Below are 22,847 nucleotides of genomic sequence, written 5' to 3' on the forward strand. Positions count from 1 at the left end.
GAGGCCAGATAAATTTCAGTCCACAGGTACAATATAAAGGAGTGACTCCCTAATTGGTTCTCACATATTTTCTGGTACTGTTCTGTCATCCCAGATAATGCTTAGTGGATGTGACAGAATCCAATTACATCTTTCAGATTTAATTCTCTGTAAATTTGAGTGGCCCCTTATAATTGGTTAGGTGGGTAAGAAAAAGTTTGTTGAATACCATTTCCAATAGGACCTATAAAGAATTGCAGTGCTCGGTCTGCAAGTGGAAGATGGTTCATTTGTACGGTAAATTAAAGTATGTGAAACACATGACACAGATTAAACAAACATATTATCAAATGAAACAGCATGAAAGGCCTATAAAAGCATAGAATATTTTTGGCTAGTTTTGTCAAAGTTCTGGAAGCTTGGAAGTATGTATTATTTTAAGTAATTGGCTCTCATTACGCATACTGTTTCCAATACATATCATTATCCTTGAATTTGATTTTACTCCTGTTGTGGATAGCTATTCTGTTTGTATTTTATAAGTAGGCTAATACAAATGTTTCCTGATTTCCACAATTTGCAGGTCTCCTACAGTTCCGATAGCTCAAATGACGTTATTTAAAATTGCAGAAATAATTTATTCTTGAGGCACTTTTTAAAGTGAAGACCAGTCATGGGTCAAGAAAAATATTCAGTACAAGTTGTTGGCTTTGACCAGTGACATAAAGTTAGTGGCTGCTGTAATATCACATTTTGGTGCATATACTCAGAGTTTTGTTGTTAGGTGACAAAGCCAACGAATTGGGGGGGGGGGGGGGGGACAAAAACCTGGTTGGGGTGACAAAGTGATCTGTAATGTAGCCCGTTTGAAAAAAAAATCACCACTGATATCGTATTATAGTCATAATGTTGTTTACGCCATTTTATCATGTTTCCTGCATCACTAGTCACAGCTGACAATTTGTATCAAGTACTTCTCTTTATCTTCAGTCGGCTGAGTCAACTTTCTTTCATCTATTCTCTTATAATTATTGACTAGGGTAGTAAAGTGAATAATTTGACATGCCTTCACTACTGACAGGCAGTCTTACCAATTTACAACAATAACTTATCCCAGACAAAATTAAGAGGAAATGGCAGGGATTGGTCTAAAGATCACATAGATTAAATATGCAGTAGTATCACAAAAAAACTGTTTATACATTACAAAATGGGTCCCCTTGTAATGTTTTATTGAAATACACTTTCATTTTGCCGTCAGTCCACTTTCAATCTGCAGCAGCCTCATATTCACATGGCACGTACAGGGTGTTTCAAAAATGACCGGTATATTTGAAACGGCAATAAAAACTAAACGAGCAGCAATAGAAATACACTGTTTGTTGCAATATGCTTGGGACAACAGTACATTTTCAGGCAGACAAACTTTCGAAATTACAGTAGTTACAATTTTCAACAACAGATGGCGCTGCGGTCTGGGAAACTCTATAGTACGATATTTTCCACATATCCACCATGCGTAGCAATAATATGGCGTAGTCTCGGAATGAAATTACCCGAAACCTTTGACAATGTGTCTGGCGGAATGGCTTCACATGCAGATGAGATGTACTGCTTCAGCTGTTCAATTGTTTCTGGATTCTGGTGGTACACCTGGTCTTTCAAGTGTCCCCACAGAAAGAAGTCACAGGGGTTCATGTCTGGCGAATAGGGAGGCCAATCCACGCTGCCTCCTGTATGTTTCGGATAGCCCAAAGCAATCACACAATCATCGAAATATTCATTCAGGAAATTAAAGATGTCGGCCGTGCGATGTGGCCGGGCACCATCTTGCATAAACCACGAGGTGTTCGCAGTGTCGTCCAAGGCAGTTTGTACCGCCACAAATTCACGAAGAATGTCCTGATAGCGTGATGCAGTAATCGTTTCGGATCTGAAAAATGGGCCAATGATTCCTTTGGAAGAAATGGCGGCCCAGACCAGTACTTTTTGAGGATGCAGGGACGATGGGACTGCAACATGGGGCTTTTCGGTTCCGCATATGCGCCAGTTCTGTTTATTGACGAAGCCGTCCAGGTAAAAATAAGCTTCGTCAGTAAACCAAATGCTGCCCACATGCATATCGCCGTCATCAATCCTGTGCACTATATCGTTAGCGAATGTCTCTCGTGCAGCAATGGTAGCGGAGCTGAGGAGTTGCCGCGTTTGAATTTTGTATGGATAGAGGTGTAAACTCTGGCGCATGAGACGATACGTGGACGTTGGCGTTATTTGGACCGCAGCTGCAACACGGCGAACGGAAACCCGAGGCCGCTGTTGGATCACCTGCTGCACTAGCTGCGCGTTGCCCTCTGTGGTTGCCGTACGCGGTCGCCCTACCTTTCCAGCACGTTCATCCGTCACGTTCCCAGCCCGTTGAAATTTTTCAAACAGATCCTTTATTGTATCGCTTTTTGGTCCTTTGGTTACATTAAACCTCCGTTGAAAACTTCGTCTTGTTGCAACAACACTGTGTTCTAGGCGGTGGAATTCCAACACCAGAAAAATCCTCTGTTCTAAGGAATAAACCATGTTGTCTACAGCACACTTGCACGTTGTGAACAGCACACGCTTACAGCAGAAAGAGGACGTACAGAATGGCGCACCCACAGACTGCGTTGTCTTCTATATCTTTCACATCACTTGCAGCGCCATATGTTGTTGAAAATTCTAACTACTGTAATTTCGAAAGTTTGTCCGCCTGAAAATGTACTGTTGTCCCAAGCATATTGCAACAAACGGTGTATTTCTATCGCTGCTCGTTTAGTTTTTATTGCCGTTTCAAATATACCGGTCACTTTTGAAACACCCTGTATTTACAGGCACTTTATGTGTCATATCATGCGCAGCTAGTCGCTGGAAGCATGGTGCTGGTGAAAATGCTTGGAATTTATACAGATTTTGCTGTTATGCAAATAACTAAATCATTGCGGTGGTATTTTGTTACTTAGACAGTATGTAATTCCAGAAGTTATATGTAACATAATAAAACCACTACCTTTTATTTTTATGCATAACAAGTAAGACTATATATAAATTCCAACTATTTTCACTGGATCCTCTATTCCAGCAACTAGCTGCATCTGGTACAAAACATAAACTCCCTGTAAATACGTAACATCTGAAGATAAGCATGCTGTGGCTCGAAAGTTAGTTCATGGAAGAACAAGAGTGCCTTTAAATTAATAATAATAAAAGCAGTAACAGTGCAAAGCATCCAATATTTTAACCACGGCTGCAGGCTCAGTGTCCATTATGGATAAATCTATTAACATGCAAGCAAAAAGGAAGTACACGAAGATAAGCTGGGAGGTATGATACTGCAACAAGACTTTCACTGAGCACTGAAACACCAAAGTCAAAACAACGCCCTTTGTACATGGAACTCCATCACAACCAAAATGCTTGGGAAAGCTTAAAAACTAATGATTAACAGTGTGTGCCATCAAGCAGGAAATAAATTTGTTTGTATTTACTTAAATGGATTTCATCACAGCTGTTGCATTTTCAATGTGCACTTTTTTTTAAAAAATACCTTCTGAAAATATCATATTCCAGTAAAAACAAAGGTACATAGTGTCTGTGTCAAAAATTTGTACATTGTTTTCGGTTATTTTCTAATATTACGGGAAGATAATTTAAAGCTTGGGCTTCTCTTTCTCCTGCACAGTGACTCTTTAACAGTACTTTTTTTTTTAATTAACATCATCAGTTATGGGAAAAAAAATCTGATAAGAAAAAAAAAGGGCGGGGGATGGGTGGTATGTGTTTAAGCAGTACTACTCCTCTCCCCTGCCGTGTTTTGAAGTTTATGTATGATGTATGTGCATTATTTGCATCAAAATACCGTTACATAATATGCATTTCCTGAATCTACCTTGCTGATTTAGTTTTTATACTGAAAAGTCCATTAAAATGGATGGCGAAGTGTGTTAAAATAGTGTTAACATACACAGTAGGTCACGCGACAGGTCAGTGTGTTAGCGAACTTTATCTAGAATTCACATTTGCTGGTTTTGGCAAACAGCAAACAAATTATCGTCTTCCACCTAACCTAGACCTCAGGCTACGTTACAGATCAATCCGTCACCAAAACGAAGTCCTCGGGGATGGAGCCAATTTCACACTCGTGCCCGTTCAAACAGTTTTGCTTCATTTCCCGAAGGAAAAACAGCATTGTTACCTCGAGCTTTATAAACCGCTGTTCTGCCTACCTCCCAACCCTTCTTCGAAATCCAGTTCAAATTATACCAAATGGCTGGCCAAATATTATACACTCACAAGTATATATATGTGCTTTTGTAAATACTATACAAAACTAGATAAACTTGTCATTGAAAAAAAAATATGCATGAGTGAACAAATAATTATAAGTTCGATTTATTTGGACGACAAATAAAACTTTAAGAGGCAATTCACTCTTCGTATCAATAGCAACAAAACCTTCAATGCATTGCTACTTCCGCATCTCCACACATTTTATTGCATGCTCCCGATGATATCCGCATACATTAACTTTCCAGCAGCGCGTATCCGCATACACTACATGGCTGCCCTCTTGCGGCCAATGTTCGAACATCGTGTGCCAGCATATTCTATGGACTAGGTTTGACCATTCAGATCGCTAGTTGTGTCCATTTTGTTAGGTGATTGGAGAGTATCTCATATTCGCAGTGATTGGTGCTGGGACAGTTCTTACAAACGCGGGTTTTGTAATTCTACTGTGTAAAATGCTGTAACTACATATCTGCAAATAAATAAAACTGATAAGGAAGTGTGCACACCACCAATCATGTCCGTTTTCTTCGTAAATACGTACGTATGCTTGTTGACAAGATGGCCAAGAGTGTAACACGTTTATAGCCTTTTAAATACGTGTGGTTGACAAATGCATTTTGACGTGAGAACGTATGATTGTCATAACAATGTCGGATGTGCACTGTCAGGATATATTTGTAAATAAGCGTGACAGATTGACATAGTCTGGACGACACAATAAATTTACGTTTTGTTGATTCCAGCGCTGAAGGGGAGAGTGAGCCTGATGCATCTTCAGATGGTAATTCAAACCCACAAGCGCAGTCGGAGGCACATCAGGCATTGGCTACGTTTTGGGATCGTGTTACAGATGAAATAAAAAAGATTGGAACGGTGAGTACGACGATGAAATTAGGCAAAACGTCAATTTTCATCCGCACCAGTGTAATTTTTTCCCAGTTCTTCAAATTAATAAACCTGTTCAGATGGTTAAGCCGAATTTCCTCATTACAGATGGACTTGAAAACGCAAGCACTGCCTTTAGCCAGAATTAAGAAGATAATGAAATTAGATGAAGATGTTAAAATGATAAGTGCCGAGGCGCCAATGCTATTTGCTAAGGCTGCTGAAATCTTCATTCATGAATTAACGTTAAGAGCATGGATACATACTGAGGACAACAAGAGGAGGACATTACAGGTAATATATTTCTTGTTTGATGACGTTAATGTTCACATTACAGTAGAAGTATTCCATGGTCTCTGGAGAGTGGTCCCTGGGATGTGGAAACGATTTTAAGGCACATTTTATTTATTTTGAGTGCAGTAGCATGAAATGACTTCACATTTCTGTGTTTCAGTATTAGTTGTAGTTATAAAATATTGCAAAACTAAATATAAGAGTTTCTGTTAAAATATAGTCTTCAATGGACTTGGAGTTGCTCAAGCGTAAGCTCTTTAATTAATTTATAAATTTCTTTACATTATTAATGTGCTCAGGTAGATTGTTAAATACATGTTTACCTACAATGATTCCATTCTGTACTAACATTAACCCCTTTGTGGAAGTTGTTTTTCGTCTAGGGTTATATTCATGCTTTTCACTGTTTTTGTGAAAAGCGAAATGCTGATGACGAAGGGTATTAATGAATATAACTCAAATTTCTGTCGACAATGATTCCATAACTCATTAGTGAATGGAAAAATTTGAAACAAACTTTTTTTTCATTTTTAAATTGCCTTTAGCAGTAATTATGTGCACTGCAGATGTAGCTTAATCATTAATTCCTGTACTGCAGTTGTTTTCACCCACACTTGTGTCCCGAATTCAAGAATGACTCTGCCAGAGACGTGGTTCCTGCAGAGACATGGTTCATTTTAAGATGGGAGTTTCTAAGGCATTACATTGACTAAGAAAACCAGTATTTTTGTTAATTTTATAATGAATCTACAAGACTTTTAAAGAGCTGTAGACTACAGTAGACCATTAGGGTGCTAAGATGTAACGATAGAAACATGGTTTGTTGAATGACAAATTGTGAGAGTACATGTAAACATCTGCTGATGAAATGTGGTAAATATAAGAAATGATCCATTATATGTACACAGATAAAGATTTTCCTTCCTCAAGTATCTGTTCTTGCTTACATAAGTTGTTACAGAGGCACTTGTAGGTTGTTGTTGTTGTGGTCTTCAGTCCTGAGACTGGTTTGATGCAGCTCTCCGTGCTACTCTATCCTGTGCAAGCTTCTTCATCTCCCAATACCTACTGCAACTTACATCCTTCTGAATCTGCTTAGTGTATTCATCTCTTGGTCTCCCTCTACGATTTTTACCCTCCACGCTGCCCTCCAATGCTAAATTTGTGATCCCTTGATGCCTCAAAACATGTCCTACCAACTGATCCCTTCTTCTAGTCAAGTTGTGCCACAAGCTTCTCTTCTCCCCAATCCTATTCAGTACCTCCTCATTAGTTATGTGATCTACCCATCTCTGTAGCACCACATTTCGAAAGCTTCTATTCTGTTCCTGTCCAAACTATTTATTGTCCATGTTTACATGCATGGCTACACTCCATACAAATACTTTCAGAAACGACTTCCTTGCACTTAAATCTATACTTGATGTTAACAAATTTTTCTTTTCCAGAAACACTTTCCTTGCCATTGCCAGTCCACATTTTATATCATCTCTACTTCGACCATCATCAGTTATTTTGCTCCCCAAATAGCAAAACTCCTTTACTACTTTAAGTGTCTCATTTCCTAATCTAATTCCCTCAGCATCACCTGACTTAATTTGACTACATTCCATTATCCTCGTTTTGCTTTTGTTGGTGTTAATATTATACACTCCTTTCAAGACGCTGTCCATTCCGTTCAACTGCTCTTCCAAGTCCTTTGCTGTCTCTGACAGAATTACAATGTCATCGGCGAACCTCAAAGTTTTTATTTCTTCTCCATGGATTTAAATATCTACTCCGATTCTTTTCTTTTGTTTCCTTCACTGCTTGCTTCAATATACAGATTGAATAACATTGGGGAGAGGCTACAACCCTGCCTCACTCTCTTCCCAACCACTGCTTCCCTTTCATGTCCCTCGACTCTTATAACTGCCATCTGGTTTCTGTACAAATTGTAAATAGCCTTTCGCTCCCTTTATTTTATCCCTGCCACCTTCAGAATTTGAAAGAGAGTATTCCAGTCAACATTGTCAAAAGCTTTCTCTAAGTCTACAAATGCTAGAAACACAGGTTTGCCTTTCCTTAATCTAGCTTCTAAGATAAGTCGTAGGGTCAATATTGCCTCACATGTTCCAACATTTCTACGGAATCCAAACTGATCTTCCCCGAGGTCGGCTTCTACTAGTCTTTCCATTCGTCTGTAAAGAATTTGCGTTAGTATTTTGCAGCCGTGACTTATTAAACTGATAGTTCGGTAATTTTCACATCTGTCAACACCTGCTTTCTTTGGGATTGGAATTGTTATATTCTTCTTGAAGTCTGAGGGTATTTCGCCTGTCTCATACATCTTGGTCACCAGATGGTACAGTTTTGTCAGGACTGGCTCTCCCAAGGCCATCAGTAGTTCTAATGGAATGTTGTCTACTCCCGGGGCCCTGTTTCGACTTAGGTCTTTCAGTGCTCTGTCAAACTCTTAATGCAGTATCATATCTCCCTTTTCATCTTCATCTACATCCTCTTCCATTTCCATAATATTGTCCTCAAGTACATTGCCCTTGTATAGACCCTCTATATACTCCTTCCACCTTTCTGCTTTCCCTTCTTTGCTTAGAACTGAGTTTCCATCTGAGCTCTTGATGTTCATACGAGTGGTTCTCTTTTCTCCAAAGGTCTCTTTAATTTTTCTGTAGGCAGTATCTATCTTACCCCTAGTGAGATAAGCCACTACACCCGTACATTTGTCCTCTAGCCATCCCTGCTTAGCCATTTTGTACTTCCTGTCGATCTCATTTTTAAGGCATTTGTATTCCTTTTTGCCTGCTTCATTTACTGCATTTTTGTATTTTCTCCTTTCATCAATTAAATTCAATATTTCTTCTGTTACCCAAGGATTTCTACTAGCCCTCGTCTTTTTACCTACTTGATCCTCTGCTGCCTTCCCTACTTCATCCCCCAAAGTTACCCATTATTCTTCTACTGTATTTCTTTCCCCCATTCCTGTCAATTGTTCCCTTATGCTCTCCCTGAAACTCTGTACAACATCTGGTTTAGTCAGTTTATCCAGGTCCCATCTCTTTAAATTCCTACCTTTTTTGCAGTTTCTTCAGTTTTAACCTACAGTTCATAACCAATAGATTGTGGTCAGAGTCCACATCTGCCCCTGGAAATGACTTACAATGTAAAACCTGGTTCCTAAATCTCTGTCTTACTGTTATATAATCTATCTGAAACCTGTCAGTATCTCCATGGTTCTTCCATGTATACAACCTTCTTTCATGATTCTTAAACCAAGTGTTAGCTGTGATTATGTTGTGCTCTGTGCAAAATTCTACCAGGCGGCTTCCTCTTTCATTTCTTATTCCCAATCCCTGTTCACCCACTACGTTTACTTCTCTCCCTTTCCTGTGCCGAATTCCAGTCACCCATGACTATTAAATTTTCATCTCCCTTCACTATCTGAATAATTTCTTTTATTTCATCATACATTTCTTCAATTTCTTCGTCATCTGCAGAGCTAGTTGGCATATAAACTTGTACTACTGAAGTAGGCATGGGCTTCCTGTCTATCTTGGCTACAATAATGCGTTCACTATGCTGTTTGTAGTAGGTTACCAGCACTCCTATTTTTTTTCATTCATTATTAAACCGACTCCTGCATTACCCCTATTTGATTTTGTATTTATAACCCTGTATTCGCCTGACAAAAAGTCTTGTTCCTCCTGCCACTGAACTTCACTAATTCCCACTATATCTAACTTTAACCTATCCATTTCCCTTTTTAAATTTTCTAACCTACCTGCCCAATTAAGGGATCTGACATTCCACACTCCGATCCGTAGAATGCCAGTTTTCTTTCTCCTGATAACGACATCCTCTTGAGTAGTCCCCGCCCGGAGATCCGAATGGGGGACTATTTTACCTCCGGAATATTTTACCCAAGAGGATGCCATCATCATTTAACCATACAGTAAAGCTGAATGCCCTCGGGAAAAATTACGGCTGTAGTTTCCCCTTGCTTTCAGCCGTTCGCAGTACCAGCACAGCAAGGCCGTTTTGGTTAATGTTACAAGGCCAGATCAGTCAATCATCCAGACTGTTGCCCCTGCAACTACTGAAAAGGCTGCTGCCCCTCTTCAGGAACCACACGTCTGTCTGGCCTCTCAACAGATACCCCTCCGTTGTGGTTGCACCTACGGTACTGCTATCTGTATCGCTGAGACACGCAAGCCTCCCCACCAACGGCAAGGTCCATGGTTCATGGACTTGTAGGCAAATAGTGTAATTGCAAAAAGAAAAATACTTTAACGTATTGAGTAACTAAATTAACTAGCATTGAAGTAGCCAATTGGATGACTGCACAGATAAATTCAAGCAGACCACCAAATACGGTTAGTGTCAGTTGATATTGTAGCATAGATGTTAGTGTGCGAGACTGTTACGCCTTTGGATTGAGTTCGAACCTTATTGCCATCACATGTCCAATGTTTATATTACTCAGACGATATTATGAAAAGGATATATTGATCACCATATAGTGGAGAAGACTTGCAACAAAAACCACAAACACACACTTTTACATTTTTAGCAGTCTTTGTTGTTGTACCTGTCTGCGGCTCAGCTACGTCACTGTATATATCCTTTTCATAATTTTGCTGCTGTCTGTCCTAGATTTTCCATTGTTTTGTATTGCCCTCCTGTTCAGTTTTAGGAAACCAAATGAAGAACACACTTGGCAACACCATCTCTGGCAGGCTGCTTGAATTTGCACACAAAATGGCGTAATTGACTGACACAGATACTAATTAACTCTGGAATGGTGTAACAAATTGAGTTTTTCTTAACACTATATTTCTCCGTGCAACCTTCCATGTAACAGGCTGTCTCTGACCATCCTGTAGAAGCAATTTATGATAGCTGCTGCGGTCTAAACCATTACTACTGATATTTGAGTAGTTGTGTAAGTATATCAAGCATAATTTTTTCCTGCACGTGGAGACATCATTACTTCCAAACTCATATACTTGTATCATTCATATTTCTTAATTTCTTCACCAAGCAAGGTGACGCAGTGGCTAGCACACTGGACTCGCATTCGGGAGGACGACAGCTCAATCCCGCATCCGGCCATGCAGATTTAGGTTTTCTGCGATTTCCCTAAATCGCTCCAGGCAAATGCTGGGATGGTTCCTTTGAAAGGGCACGGCCAACTTCCTTCCCCATCCTTCCCTAATCCGATGAGACCGATGACCTCGCTGTTTGGTCTCCTCCCCCCGAACGACCCAGCTCTTCAAGACAAGCAAACCTTTAATTTTCCTAATGTCCAGATTCCTGTCTGTTATTTCTATGTTTGTTCTAGATGTGTTCCTTCTACAAAATTTGTAACACAGTCGTATTTTCTAGTTTCACTCAATAAAAGAACATTTATTCTGACACTTTCATTTGTGTGGTACACAATAGATTGATTATATAACATTAGTTGTTTATACCTAGAAGTTGATATCTTAATTCTGAATATTTTGTTGACAGAGCCATTGAAGAGTAATTCATTTAGGCAATCATGAGTCATGTGGTACTTTCTGATGATGCTGTGAGACTATGATGCAGCTGTTGCTAACAAGACAATTCTATTTGTGTTAGTATAGTGTAGATTTAATTTCTGGTTTTGTCTTGTTCTCCGTCAAATCTGTCAGTAAAAGAAGTCTCCGTTTCCTGCCCTTCTTTCTAAGTGTTCACTACTTAAATCAGATCTTTGAAAGCATTGGTTCTTCTGTAATATGAGAAGCCCTACTTTGGCAGCTCAGGTACTTTTTGTACAGATAGTGTCTTTCGGAAATGTATGTGTTGTTTACTAAAAGTGTTGGTCACATATTTGTATAATGTTAATGTCATTTCGAACAGGAAATTTTTTGTGCTCTGTGACAAATCGTCTTGTGTTCGTACATTTATGAACTCTCCTGTAGTAATTATAACAAGTCAAGGAGAACTTCAGAAGAGCATTAACTCTTCCTATGTGATTGCCAGTTTCTCCTAAACCCAGTTAAACCATTTCTGTGGTTATAATGGCTATGCTCACAGTCACCTAATGAAAACAAATTGCTATATTAACAGAACTGTAAAAGGTACACTGCTTTTCTATACATTAATACCCTCTGGCTTTACCTGTGAAATCATTCATATTTGTTGTGGATTTGTGTAATAAGTTATGCTCGTTAGACCCCAACACAAAGGAGAAACTTTGAAGAGAGCGATTAGAGGCTAGGCATGCATCAGTACACACAAGTAGCTGTAGTGCATGCCACACTAAATGCTGATTTATTGTATATTTCTTACTGTGCTAATAGTAATAAACAGCATTTTCATTATTGCAGACAGCCAAAAGAATGTTTGTGTGTGCATTAAGTTCTACTTTGAAAAAAAGTCACTGCTTTGCCATAGTATGATCCCTACTCTTTGTGGGGATATGGATATTTTCTTTGTTGCTTAGTGTAAGAATTCAGAGTGTTCACAGTTTAGTCTCTGTTGGTACTAGGGCTTTTGGTTGTTGCTTCGTGTGGTTTTCACTGTGTGTGCGTTTTTTTTGTTGGAGTGGGAAAATGTAGTGTATCATAGTTTGAATTCTACTATAAACATTTGGGCTTCTTTTAACTCATGGAGTTGGTCCACAGGTGATAGAATGGAAATGCTTACCATCTCCAGTAAGACTACAAACAGAAATGGCTTTCAGGATGCTTTGTGAGAAAAGCACAACTTAGATTTTGCGTGATCGATATTTTTGAAAATCATGCTGGATGACATCATTCCATTCGAAATGCCATTACAATTGAGCACAGAATGTACTGTAAGATTCTCTGACAAATGGATATCAAGGTTATTGGTCAGTAGTTATGGATCACTTCTGTTCCTCTTCTTGTAGACAGATGTTATCTGTGCTTTCTTCTAGCCACAGAACACAGTTTTTGTTCAAAAAAATCTGCGACTTATTGTGGTTTAAAGAGAAGTAAACTCACCCACAAATTCAGTGTAGAATCTGATAGGGATTCTTATCAAGCTCTGGAGCTCTGTTCAGTTTTAAAAATTTCAGCCTGTTCTCAGTGTCAGTGGGAGTATTATCTCCATTATTCATCTTTGCAGAGGTGCAAGAATTTAACTAGGGCAGTTGTCCTGGATCTTCCTTTTTCAAGAAACATGTGCATAAATATATGGTTTGTTGAATATCAATAATTCAAATGCACAGTGAGTTATGGTACCCCATAGGGAAGTGGCCATAAGCAATAACTAGATGATCGCCTAGTGCACTTAGTGTGTATACCTGGACCCCTCATTCAACATGTTGCAGAGGCTATTCAGACAGCCATTGACAGAAGAGGATGCAACTGTGTCCAGATTATGCCACACGTGGCAACAAATGATGTGCGTCATCTGGCCTCCAAAGTGATATTTTGATCACTCTACTGGATGGCATTGAAGGTTGAGAGCACCAGGCTTGTTCACAGTGCTATGGAGAAGCTCCTAATCTGCAGCATTATCCCCAAAACTGATTGTGGTGTCATTTTACTGAGTTCAGTGGAGGGCTTAAATAAGAGATTTCAAGGATCTGTAACAAGCTAGGCTGCAACCTCTTAGACTTAGACCATAAGCTTGAGTCTTGTAGGGTCACCCTAAATGGGCTAGGGGTACTATACATCTCAGAGGCTGCGGCCATGGTAGCTGTCTGTGTGTGAGATGGACACAAGGTGGAACAAAGTACAGAAATTTGAAGCACTCATAAAAAGCAGTGGAACTCGCATAATACTGAGTACAGAAGGTTGGCTAAAACCCAAAATTGACAGCAGTGAGAGTTATCATGTATATATCAAAAGAGGGTATTGGGAAGTGGAAGTAGTGCATTTATCACAGTAGAAAAGAAACTCCAAGCCATTGAGACAGAAACTGAAAGTGTGTCAGATTTCTTGAACAAGTTAGTACGGAAGGTGAACATAAACTTATTTGGATCCTTCTGTCAATCAGTAGAATCACTCCCAGACATAACTGTAAACTTTAGAGAGAAAAAATCTTAGTTCAGAAGATATTTCCTAACGGTACTGTTATAACTGGATAATGTTACGGTTTTGTAACAGATGGGCATGGAAAACATCCTGTAAAGCAATAGTAATGACTTTGACTGGTTGTGAGGTAATGGCTGCACTCAGTTGACAAGTAAAATGGCGATTCAGCCACACACAATGCAAAAACACTAGTTTAACACCTTTTGAAGAAGCATGCTTCCACAATCAGAAAAATCTACACACCAAGAACCTTCATTGCGTGAGTACATTGAGAAATGTTTATCCACACAAAGTTCTCCATTATATCCTTTATTTTTAAAATGTAAAAACTTATAAAAGAAACTCAAAAATCCTTAAAAATTTCACATGCACTTCACTAATAATTGGACAAAGGTCATTCAAAATAAGGTAAAGTGAATACAAGGATTATTTCAGCTTCATGATGATGAAAAGTCAGCTGTAGCCATGCATATTTATGAAACAGACCCTGTTTTGTTGGGAACTGAAGAGCATCTCAGTCTTGCACGTGCAAAATAAAGTTGGGAAACTGGATTTGCTGGAACAATTGGAAATCATGATACGTAGGACAGAAGATGAAAATAAGTTAAATGAACAGGTGACACAAATGAATTTTTTTTTAAATTTTTGGAATTGTTATAATTTTAATTTCAACTGCTTTAATTACTTGAAATGCAAGTCATATTAGTGAGACAGGTACCTTAGGAACTACTTACAACAGAAAGTTTAGAAACTAGCTCATGACGGAAATGTGTTAAATCTATTGGTAACAAATAAACTTGATTCCTTGCAGGATGTCAACACTGAAGCAGGTAACCACATAGCAGTTGGAAAAACTACGCTTACCAAAGTACAAACAACTAGAAAGATTGAGATGTTCAGTACACTGAATAGAGACAGTAGCATCATATCTCAAGGATGAACTCGAAACATTTAACTTGGAATATGAGTTATTGTGCCTCTATAGAAGGATAGTTGACCAAACACTGAAAAGATGTGTATCTAGTAGAACAGTTAGAGATGGGGTAGGGGATGGGAGGAGGGGCCTCTGTGGCTTACATTCTCTGCTGTATAGAAACAGCAACTACGGCACAGTGTGTGTGTTTGGGGGGGGGGGGGGGGGGAGCAGTGGGCTGTAGATCTAAGTGATGCTAAATGAAATACATGAAGGACATATGAAAAAGAAATAATGATTAAACTGTTGATAGAAACACGTTTTAATTTCCACATGACAGGGTAACATTTGTTAATTGCATACCAGGTTTATGTTCCATGTTACAAACATTGCTCAGTGTGATTACTGTCTGCATCCCTGACAGCCTGGAAACATTCTAGAGATACTATATCACAAAGTTAGCAGCTCTTTCCAAACAGTGGACCATAGAATGTTCAGCTGTTGTGACACAGCTTATGTGCTGTTTGATGGTTGGGCAGTGCATCCAGCATTCTCACCCATGGCAACAATAACTTCAACAGTTTGTGGTGCTGTTGGGCACTCCGAAATTGCCAGTTAATTTGAACTTCCGAATCATGGTGGGGAAAGAGGGCCACTCCATATTCCTTTAATGTGTCGATACTTGCAAAGCAGGAGCACTATTGCCATTGTTTTGATAAATCAGCTTTACAAGTAAAGCCCTTTTCACTTTGTCCAGACCGATATTCATTGTCTGCAACTACAACTGTAACGCGCATTGATGCTTGTGTTCCAACCCTATGTCACCAAACGAGTACTGGCACCTAATGGCAGGATATTACACTAATACTGCTAACAATGCAAATTCTCTAACCCACAGTCTAAACAACATTCTTATTAAGCTGCAATTTTATGAAAAGGATAGATTACTACACACCATATAGTGGAAATTCTGAGCCACAGCTAGGCACAACAAAAAGGTCATGAAACAAGAATCTTCTGGCCAGATCAACTTGATTCCTTGGAGGGTGCCCACAGCCTTGACCCCACAGAATTATCTGTCTTTCCAAAGGCCTCACTCACCTTTTGCGCCACTCCCGAATTCAATCCTGCAAGATTTGTTAAAGAACTTCTCTCCTTCTCCCAGTCCCTACAGTGTAAACTCTTTTTTGCCACCAACTCTACCAGTTGGGCTCGTCCAAAGATCAGTGTTGAACTCTGCCTGACAGTTCACTCCTCTGTCCAACTGTGATCCCCCCCTGCCCTCAAATCACCCCTGTTAACTTTCCAGAATTTTTTAATTTTGAACCTTGCTTCACCATCGTACCCCAAATCCCTCAACATGGAAGCTAATCTTACATCCACAGAAATAACTTCAATCCACCACCTAAAAACTGATCCCAGTCTTATAATCGTACCAGCCGACAAAGACTCCACCACTTTTATTTTCAACCGCAAGGATTACCTGACAGAAAAACTCTGCCAGGTGTCAGATTCACCCACCTACAAACTCTGCCACTGTGACCCCATTCCAGAAAGCCAGCAGAATCTCCACTCTCTCCTCAAATCTTAGGCCCATCCCAGAACATCTTATAACTCTCCTGTCTGCTACTGCTATACCATAACCTTAAAGTAGGAGGCAGGTCGTGAAATATAATTATTTTGTTAAAGCAATTATGGTATAAAGCAACAGAGCAGTGTTACCCTCTGAGAGAAATTTTGTTATGTTGACCGTGTTGTACCTAACGGAGGTGGCTTATCGGAAAGAAAGTCAGAATTACATAAATATTTGAACAGTAACAAACGAAATTTTGCCTATCTGCACTGTTTAATGGATAAAGAAAACGGTCGCCAGCCTAACTAGGCAAGAGAATGATTAACATTCTCGTTCAAGAAAATAGTTATTAGTAATTTTAGTGGATAAACACAACCTATACTTTGTCACATGGGAGTGCAGTGAACTCTGACACATACATTTGTTTACGTTAAGAATGAAGCTAGCAGTTAGAGCAGCAGAAACTATTTGCAAAATTATAACAGATACCGAAACACACTATTACTTTCAGGGCTTACACAAAGTGAATGGTCTTTATAACATTACTATTAATATGCACTTCTAATACACAAGAGAGACAAACATGAGTATATAATGTTTCACAACTGCAGCTTTCTCACTTTTACTACAGCGAAAAACAATGTTGACAAAATTGCAAGAAACTGACTCACCTTTTAGAATTTACTACAGACAACAATGTGATCATTTGCTTTATAAGCCTCAGTCTTAAGAACTTTTAATTTTGAAGTTAGCAACAGCACTTTAATAAGCAGTTTTAATAGGAATATTTTCAGCGAACAACATTTGCTTTAACTCACTCTCTTGCCACCTTAATTTTAACTTTCTTTTTACTATGTTGAAGAGGAATTAATGAGCAAAATATTGGGCTTTAATGTTCTTTTAGTAAGGACACTCGGATATCACTTTAGCTCAAACAGAGAGGAACCTGAGAGGTGTTATGATGAGGGAAAAAAATCAGGGTAGGTACATAAATTCAGATAAAATTTACCTTGTATTTGAGCACATTAGCACATCCATTAAGCTGATCCTTCACTGTACATCATTATAGTATTACGTTACAGTGATTGCGCAACGTGGTGGCAACTGCATGTTGGTAGGTTGATTCGCAGACAGAATTGCTGGACTCTGTCATTTCTTGGTGGCGACGACAGATACAAATTCCAGAATAGTTCCAGCTATTTATCCATCCATCCGAGGCATTGGACAGCGGCAGGAAAAGCCTCTCTCGGAACCAGCACGATATGCAACATTTACATGACAGTGCACAGTTTGGTAGCTCCTCCCCGACCCGTAGCTCCTCCCCGACCCGTAGCTCCTCCCCGACCCGTAGCTCCTCCCCGACCCGTAGCTCCTCCCCGACCCGTAGCTCCTCCCCGACCCGTAGCTCCTCCCCGACCCGTAGCTCCTCCCCGACCCGTAGCTCCTCCCCGACCCGTAGCTCGTCCCCGACCCGTAGCTCGTCCCCGACCCGTAGCTCGTCCCCGACCCGTAGCTCGTCCCCGACCCACTATCAGTTCCACCTTTTCTACTTAGGCCAACCACAATTTGCGCGCGCTACACAGTTCCGTTCCCGAGGGGAACCACAACAACTTTTACATACAGAATAACTAAGAATCTTAAGTGAGGATCAGCAGTTTACATAACAGCAACCAAATGCATTAAATAAAACAAAACATTTACACATATTGACATCTCTACAAAAAATTATTCACACAAAATTACAATTATATACAGTAAGTTTTGTTCCCTCCAAATGGGACAAAGCGTTTAAATGAAAGATGTGCTACACAGCATACAATCAAATCATGACATCAAAGTTTTAACAAAGAAAGGAGTATACAATTTTGTGTTCTCTATTCTATCAAAAACATTTACAGAAGCTCAATGATGTAGCATTAAATGAAACAAAAGCAAAATAAATCCGTACAGCATTAGAGCTATGGTGTTACAATCTCCCGAAAGTCCATCTCTCTCCTCACCCCTACCACTCCCTGCACTCCTACCTTCTACGCGCTTCCTAAAGTCCATAAACCCATCCACCCAGATTATATGATAGCGGAACAAACACTGGTAGCAGTTACTTCTGTAAAATATCTGGGAGTATGCGTGCGGAACGATTTGAAGTGGAATGATCATATAAAATTAATTGTTGGTAAGGCGGGGTACCAGGTTGAGATTCATTGGGAGAGTGCTTAGAAAATGTAGTCCATCAACAAAGGAGGTGGCTTACAAAACACTCGTTCGACCTATACTTGAGTATTGCTCATCAGTGTGGGATCCGTACCAGATCGGTCTGACGGAGGAGATGGAGAAGATCCAAAGAAGAGCGGCGCGTTTCGTCACAGGGTTATTTGGTAACCGTGATAGCGTTACGGAGATGTTTAATAAACTCAAGTGGCAGACTCTGCAAGAGAGGCGCTCTGCATCGCGGTGTAGCTTGCTCGCCAGGTTTCAAGAGGGTGCGTTTCTGGATGAGGTATCGAATATATTGCTTCCCCCTACTTATACCTCCCGAGGAGATCACGAATGTGAAATTAGAGAGATTAGAGCGCGCACGGAGGCTTTCAGACAGTCGTTCTTCCCGCGAACCATACGCGACTGGAACAGGAAAGGGAGGTAATGACAGTGGCACGTAAAGTGCCCTCCGCCACACACCGTTGGGTGGCTTGCGGAGTATCGATGTAGATGTAGATGTGGCTGGTTACTGTGCCTCTACTGAGATAATCTCTACTCTCGTAGACCACAATCTTCAGTGTATCACCTGCACATATGCAGCTCCTGCTCCCAACCTCTTGCCTCATGGCTCATATCCCTGTAACAGGCCTAGATGGCAAGACCTGTGCCTTACATCATCCTTCCACCACCTGCTTCCAGTCCAGTCACAAGCATCACCTATCCCATCAGAGGCTGGGCTACCTGTAAAGTCAGTCGTGTGATCTACAAGCTAAGCTGCAACCACTGTGCTGCATTCCACATGGGCATGATGACCACCAAGCTGTCTGGTAGCATGAATGGCAACCGACAAACTGTGGCCAAGAAACAGCTGTGCCGTCCAGTGGCTGAGCACACTGCCCAACACAACATTCTCCATTTTAATGACTGCTTCACAACCTGTGCCATCTGACTCCTGCGTACCATCAGCTTTAGTGAATTGTGCAGCGATAACTCTCTCTTCAATATATCTTATGTTCCTGTAACCCTCCTGACCTCAATCTTTAAGTCATTGTCCTACACCCGCCTATCCCCTTCCCTGTTCATACTCCAGCACTATAGAGCCCTCTACTCCACCTACTCACCCACCATCTTTTTACTTCTCTCCTTCTATTCCACTGCCCCCCCCCCTCCGTCTAACCTCCCTACTTGCACCTACCTGCCCTACCCTCTCTCCGCCTCATCCCTGTATGCTCCCACAAGCAGTGCTTTACCATCCTGCCCACCCCAGCCTCCTCCTTACCCCCACCATCATGACTGCTTCTCCCATCATGTGCTGCTGCTCACAGTCTGGTCTCAGCAGCCAGAGACTGTGGTCATGTGCATGTGAGTTGTGTTTCACTGAGTTTGCATGTGTATGTTGTCTAATTCTGAAGAAGGCCTTTTTGGTTGAAAGCTTATTTGTTTGACAGTCTTTGTGTTGTGCCTATCTGAGGCTCAGCGTCTCCCCCATATGATGAGTAATGATCTATCGTTTTCATAATATTGCGTTATTCCATCCTGCATTTTCCATTGTTTGATATCTATAAAGTTGGGTACCCAGACGGTAAATAGTTTCCCTTATACACCGGCTCAAATAGCGAAAGTTTAATTGTAACTACCCTGTTGATATTAGTGTCAGTGGCATTAGGAAACAACTAAAATCACTGAAATTGAACAGGTCACTAGGTCACAATTGAACCTTATTGCTCGTGCTATATTTTAATAACATGTTATACAATTTTAGTAGTAACCTGAGTCTTTTGTGGATGATACAGTTACGTATAATGAATTTACTTACTTTTAAGGGCTTCCCCATTCTTCTACAGTTGCCCAGTATTCCCACTCATCACATTTCACGATCGTGGCAGTTTTCCTTTTTCAGGTCTCTCTTTCTCGTTGTTCCAATGCTCTGCGTGTTACTCTTGGCTGTCCGTGCTCCCTTCTTCCTGGCGCGACGATTCCAGGTTTGCTTTCAGCTACTGTCCTTCCACCATTCACCATACATGGTGATAAATTGAAGAACTCAGTTCTTTGCGTGACTGGTCATTCCATATGTATTATCTCCATAATTTCCTCATTTCTTCTCCTCTCTGTTCTGGATATCTTTGCTGTCCTCCTCATCCCATCCATCTCTACTGCCTGTCCTCTACTTTTCTGTTGCTGCCCCAGGGTCCATCCTTCTGCGCCATATGTTAGTGCACTTTTCACTACTGTTTGCAAAATCCTCTTCTTTGCTTCTTTTACTCCACTTAATTCCATTTAGCAACTAATTGCTCCTCTACTCTGGTGGATCCTGCGTTCCGCAGTTCCTTGACAGCTTCCTAAGGAGTTTCTAAATCTACAAATGTAAGTTGTGCTTCCTGAGTCTTAGAGCATGTCCTCTCACTTATTTGTCTAAGGCTAAAAATATGATCAACATCAGAGTGTCTGACTGTAAAATCTGCCTGGTCCTCTTGCATATTTCCTTCAATCTCATTCTCCAACCTATTTTTCAGTATAGTGCTAAAAAGTGTGCTGATGAATGTCATAACACTAATTCCCCTATAACTGTGTGTATGCTTCTTGTTCCCTTGTTGTAGCAATAGCAGATACGTATGATGCCCACCACTCTCTTGGTACTTCCCCTCCCTCCGCAGTTTGATAGAACAATTTACATATAAGTCTCACAATTTGAGGGGGGGGGGGGGGGGCATATTTTCACAGTTCCATCTTAACTGCTCCCAGTCCAGTTGCCTTTTCATTTCTCGCCTTTTGAGCACCTCATTTACATCTTCCTCTTGTGAGCTTCTTTATTACCTAATGTACTGCTTTTGTTGTAGACTTCTATCACATGGTATCTTCTCTCTTCCACCAGAAGTTCTTCAGAGTGCTTTTTCCACTGTGCAATAGGTGTAGTTTGTATCGTGAGTGTGAGCTTACTACTCATTTTTATCTTCCTTATCATCCTCCACACCTCTGGCAATCTATATCCAAGCAAATGCTGTATTTCTCCATATACTCTTCCCCAAAACAATCAATACTTCCTTGTTAATTTAATTTCTTAGCCCTTTGTTTCCATACCTTGTATCTATTCCAGAGCTTAACCGAATGCGATAGTTTCTTCTTTTCCTCAACCACCTCCAACAACTCCATGGTAATCCATTCAGTTCTTACTCTTCTCTCCCTTTCTCTTCTTAAAGCCTCCTCCACTGCTTCCTCAATCAACTGTTTCAGGTGACTGTTTAGCTCATTGACACTCTAGTCATCCACAGATTTAATCTGCTTATACAAACATTTGACACTTTCTTCTTGTAGCAAATGAGTCCTATATTTTGGTTCCTATATAGTTCTACTTTTCCACTTCCAGTATCCTCCTTTTCTCCTCCTGTTTTATCTTGGTCGTAATCGGAAAACCAATTTTTGAAGTAATGATAAAAATGATTGAAGCCACACACCATTTCTCTTTTTACTCTAATGTCTCATACTGAACCTTAATTACCTCCTGCCTTGCACTATTACATAGTCTATAATTGATATTAGTTTCCTTGACGAATTTGCTTAAGTGTATTTATGTATACTATGTGATCAAAAGTATCCGGACACCCCCAAAAAACATACATTTTTCATATTAGGTGCATTGTGCTGCCACCTACTGCCAGGTACTCCATATCAGCAATTTAAGTCCCTCATTTTAAAAATTTGCATCTATTCAGCAGCCCCATCTTGTAAACCATTGAAGTGTCTGTCTTTCTTGTTGGGGCCATATACCCTAATTAATTTCATTTTTATTCCATTGTTACACTGTTCATCCTACAAAATATGGTCTCCAATTATTTCTTGCCAACAGCATAACTATTTTCATTGTTTCCATTTTTTAAATTATATTCTCAATTTTTCTACTAATCCGTATTTTTTTTCCCCCAAAAACAGTCCTTGTCCTTAACCAGAATCAATGCCTTTTGATCAATTTGGCTATTTTAATTTGTTTGGGAGACACAGCAAAACCTGTTTTTACTGGGGTGGGAGGCCAACCCCTAACTTAGTGTCTCAGTCCCCCTCCCCCTCCCTCCCATCCCCTTCTCAATCGTATCTTATCAAGGTGATAAAGGAAAGTTCAGGATCAGATAAAGGAGAAGGTGGAACATTGAGAGATAACGTTTGTATGGCTCCTCTGCAAGGTGCATCCCCAGTGTGGGAGACTCTGCCAGTAGCTACACCACTGCCCATATAGCCATCTGCTTCATTGTAACCCACAAACCCTCTTGCCCCCACAGACGGTGCTACTTTAATGTGGTGTCGGGTAAAAGCTGCACAATCCTTCAAGGGGCTCACAACTCTTTTGTGAGTACATGTGCGGCAAACACAGGGCCCCAAGCTATTGTGACACCTACTTCCTTTCCTGTGCTGCAATCTCTCGTCTCTGAGTATCCTTCCTTCTCTTACTCTATTTCCCAAGCTGGCAGCCTTTAATGTCAGTCCTGCTAATCCCTAGGTTTTGCTTTCCTCTCTCAGAATATTCGTTCATTCATCACTTTTTGGTTGAAGTGATTTTTGGTCTCCTCCTGGGTCTGACCTTCATTTTCCAAATTTTTTGTGTAGTGTTGACCCAATAAAGACACACACATTAAATTGTGCCTACTGCATGCAGTGTTAAAGTTCATATAAA

At 40.3% G+C, this 22,847-nt stretch overlaps 1 protein-coding gene across 1 annotated transcript in view; it reads left to right on the forward strand.

Annotated features, from left to right (window-relative positions):
* The first annotated feature begins 4,605 nt into the window (after positions 1-4,605).
* The window catches only part of LOC124619289 (nuclear transcription factor Y subunit gamma-like), a 47,949-nt gene continuing 29,707 nt past the window's right edge, over positions 4,606-22,847 (forward strand). Inside the window, exons 1-3 of the mRNA XM_047145561.1 lie at positions 4,606-4,833; positions 5,040-5,169; positions 5,290-5,475. Of these exons, the coding sequence (XP_047001517.1) occupies positions 4,811-4,833; positions 5,040-5,169; positions 5,290-5,475 (339 nt within the window). The 5' untranslated portion in view covers positions 4,606-4,810. The remainder of the gene's footprint in view (positions 4,834-5,039; positions 5,170-5,289; positions 5,476-22,847) is intronic.

The sequence above is a fragment of the Schistocerca americana genome, chromosome 6, assembly GCF_021461395.2.
Source record: "Schistocerca americana isolate TAMUIC-IGC-003095 chromosome 6, iqSchAmer2.1, whole genome shotgun sequence".
Taxonomy (NCBI): Eukaryota; Metazoa; Arthropoda; class Insecta; order Orthoptera; family Acrididae; genus Schistocerca; species Schistocerca americana.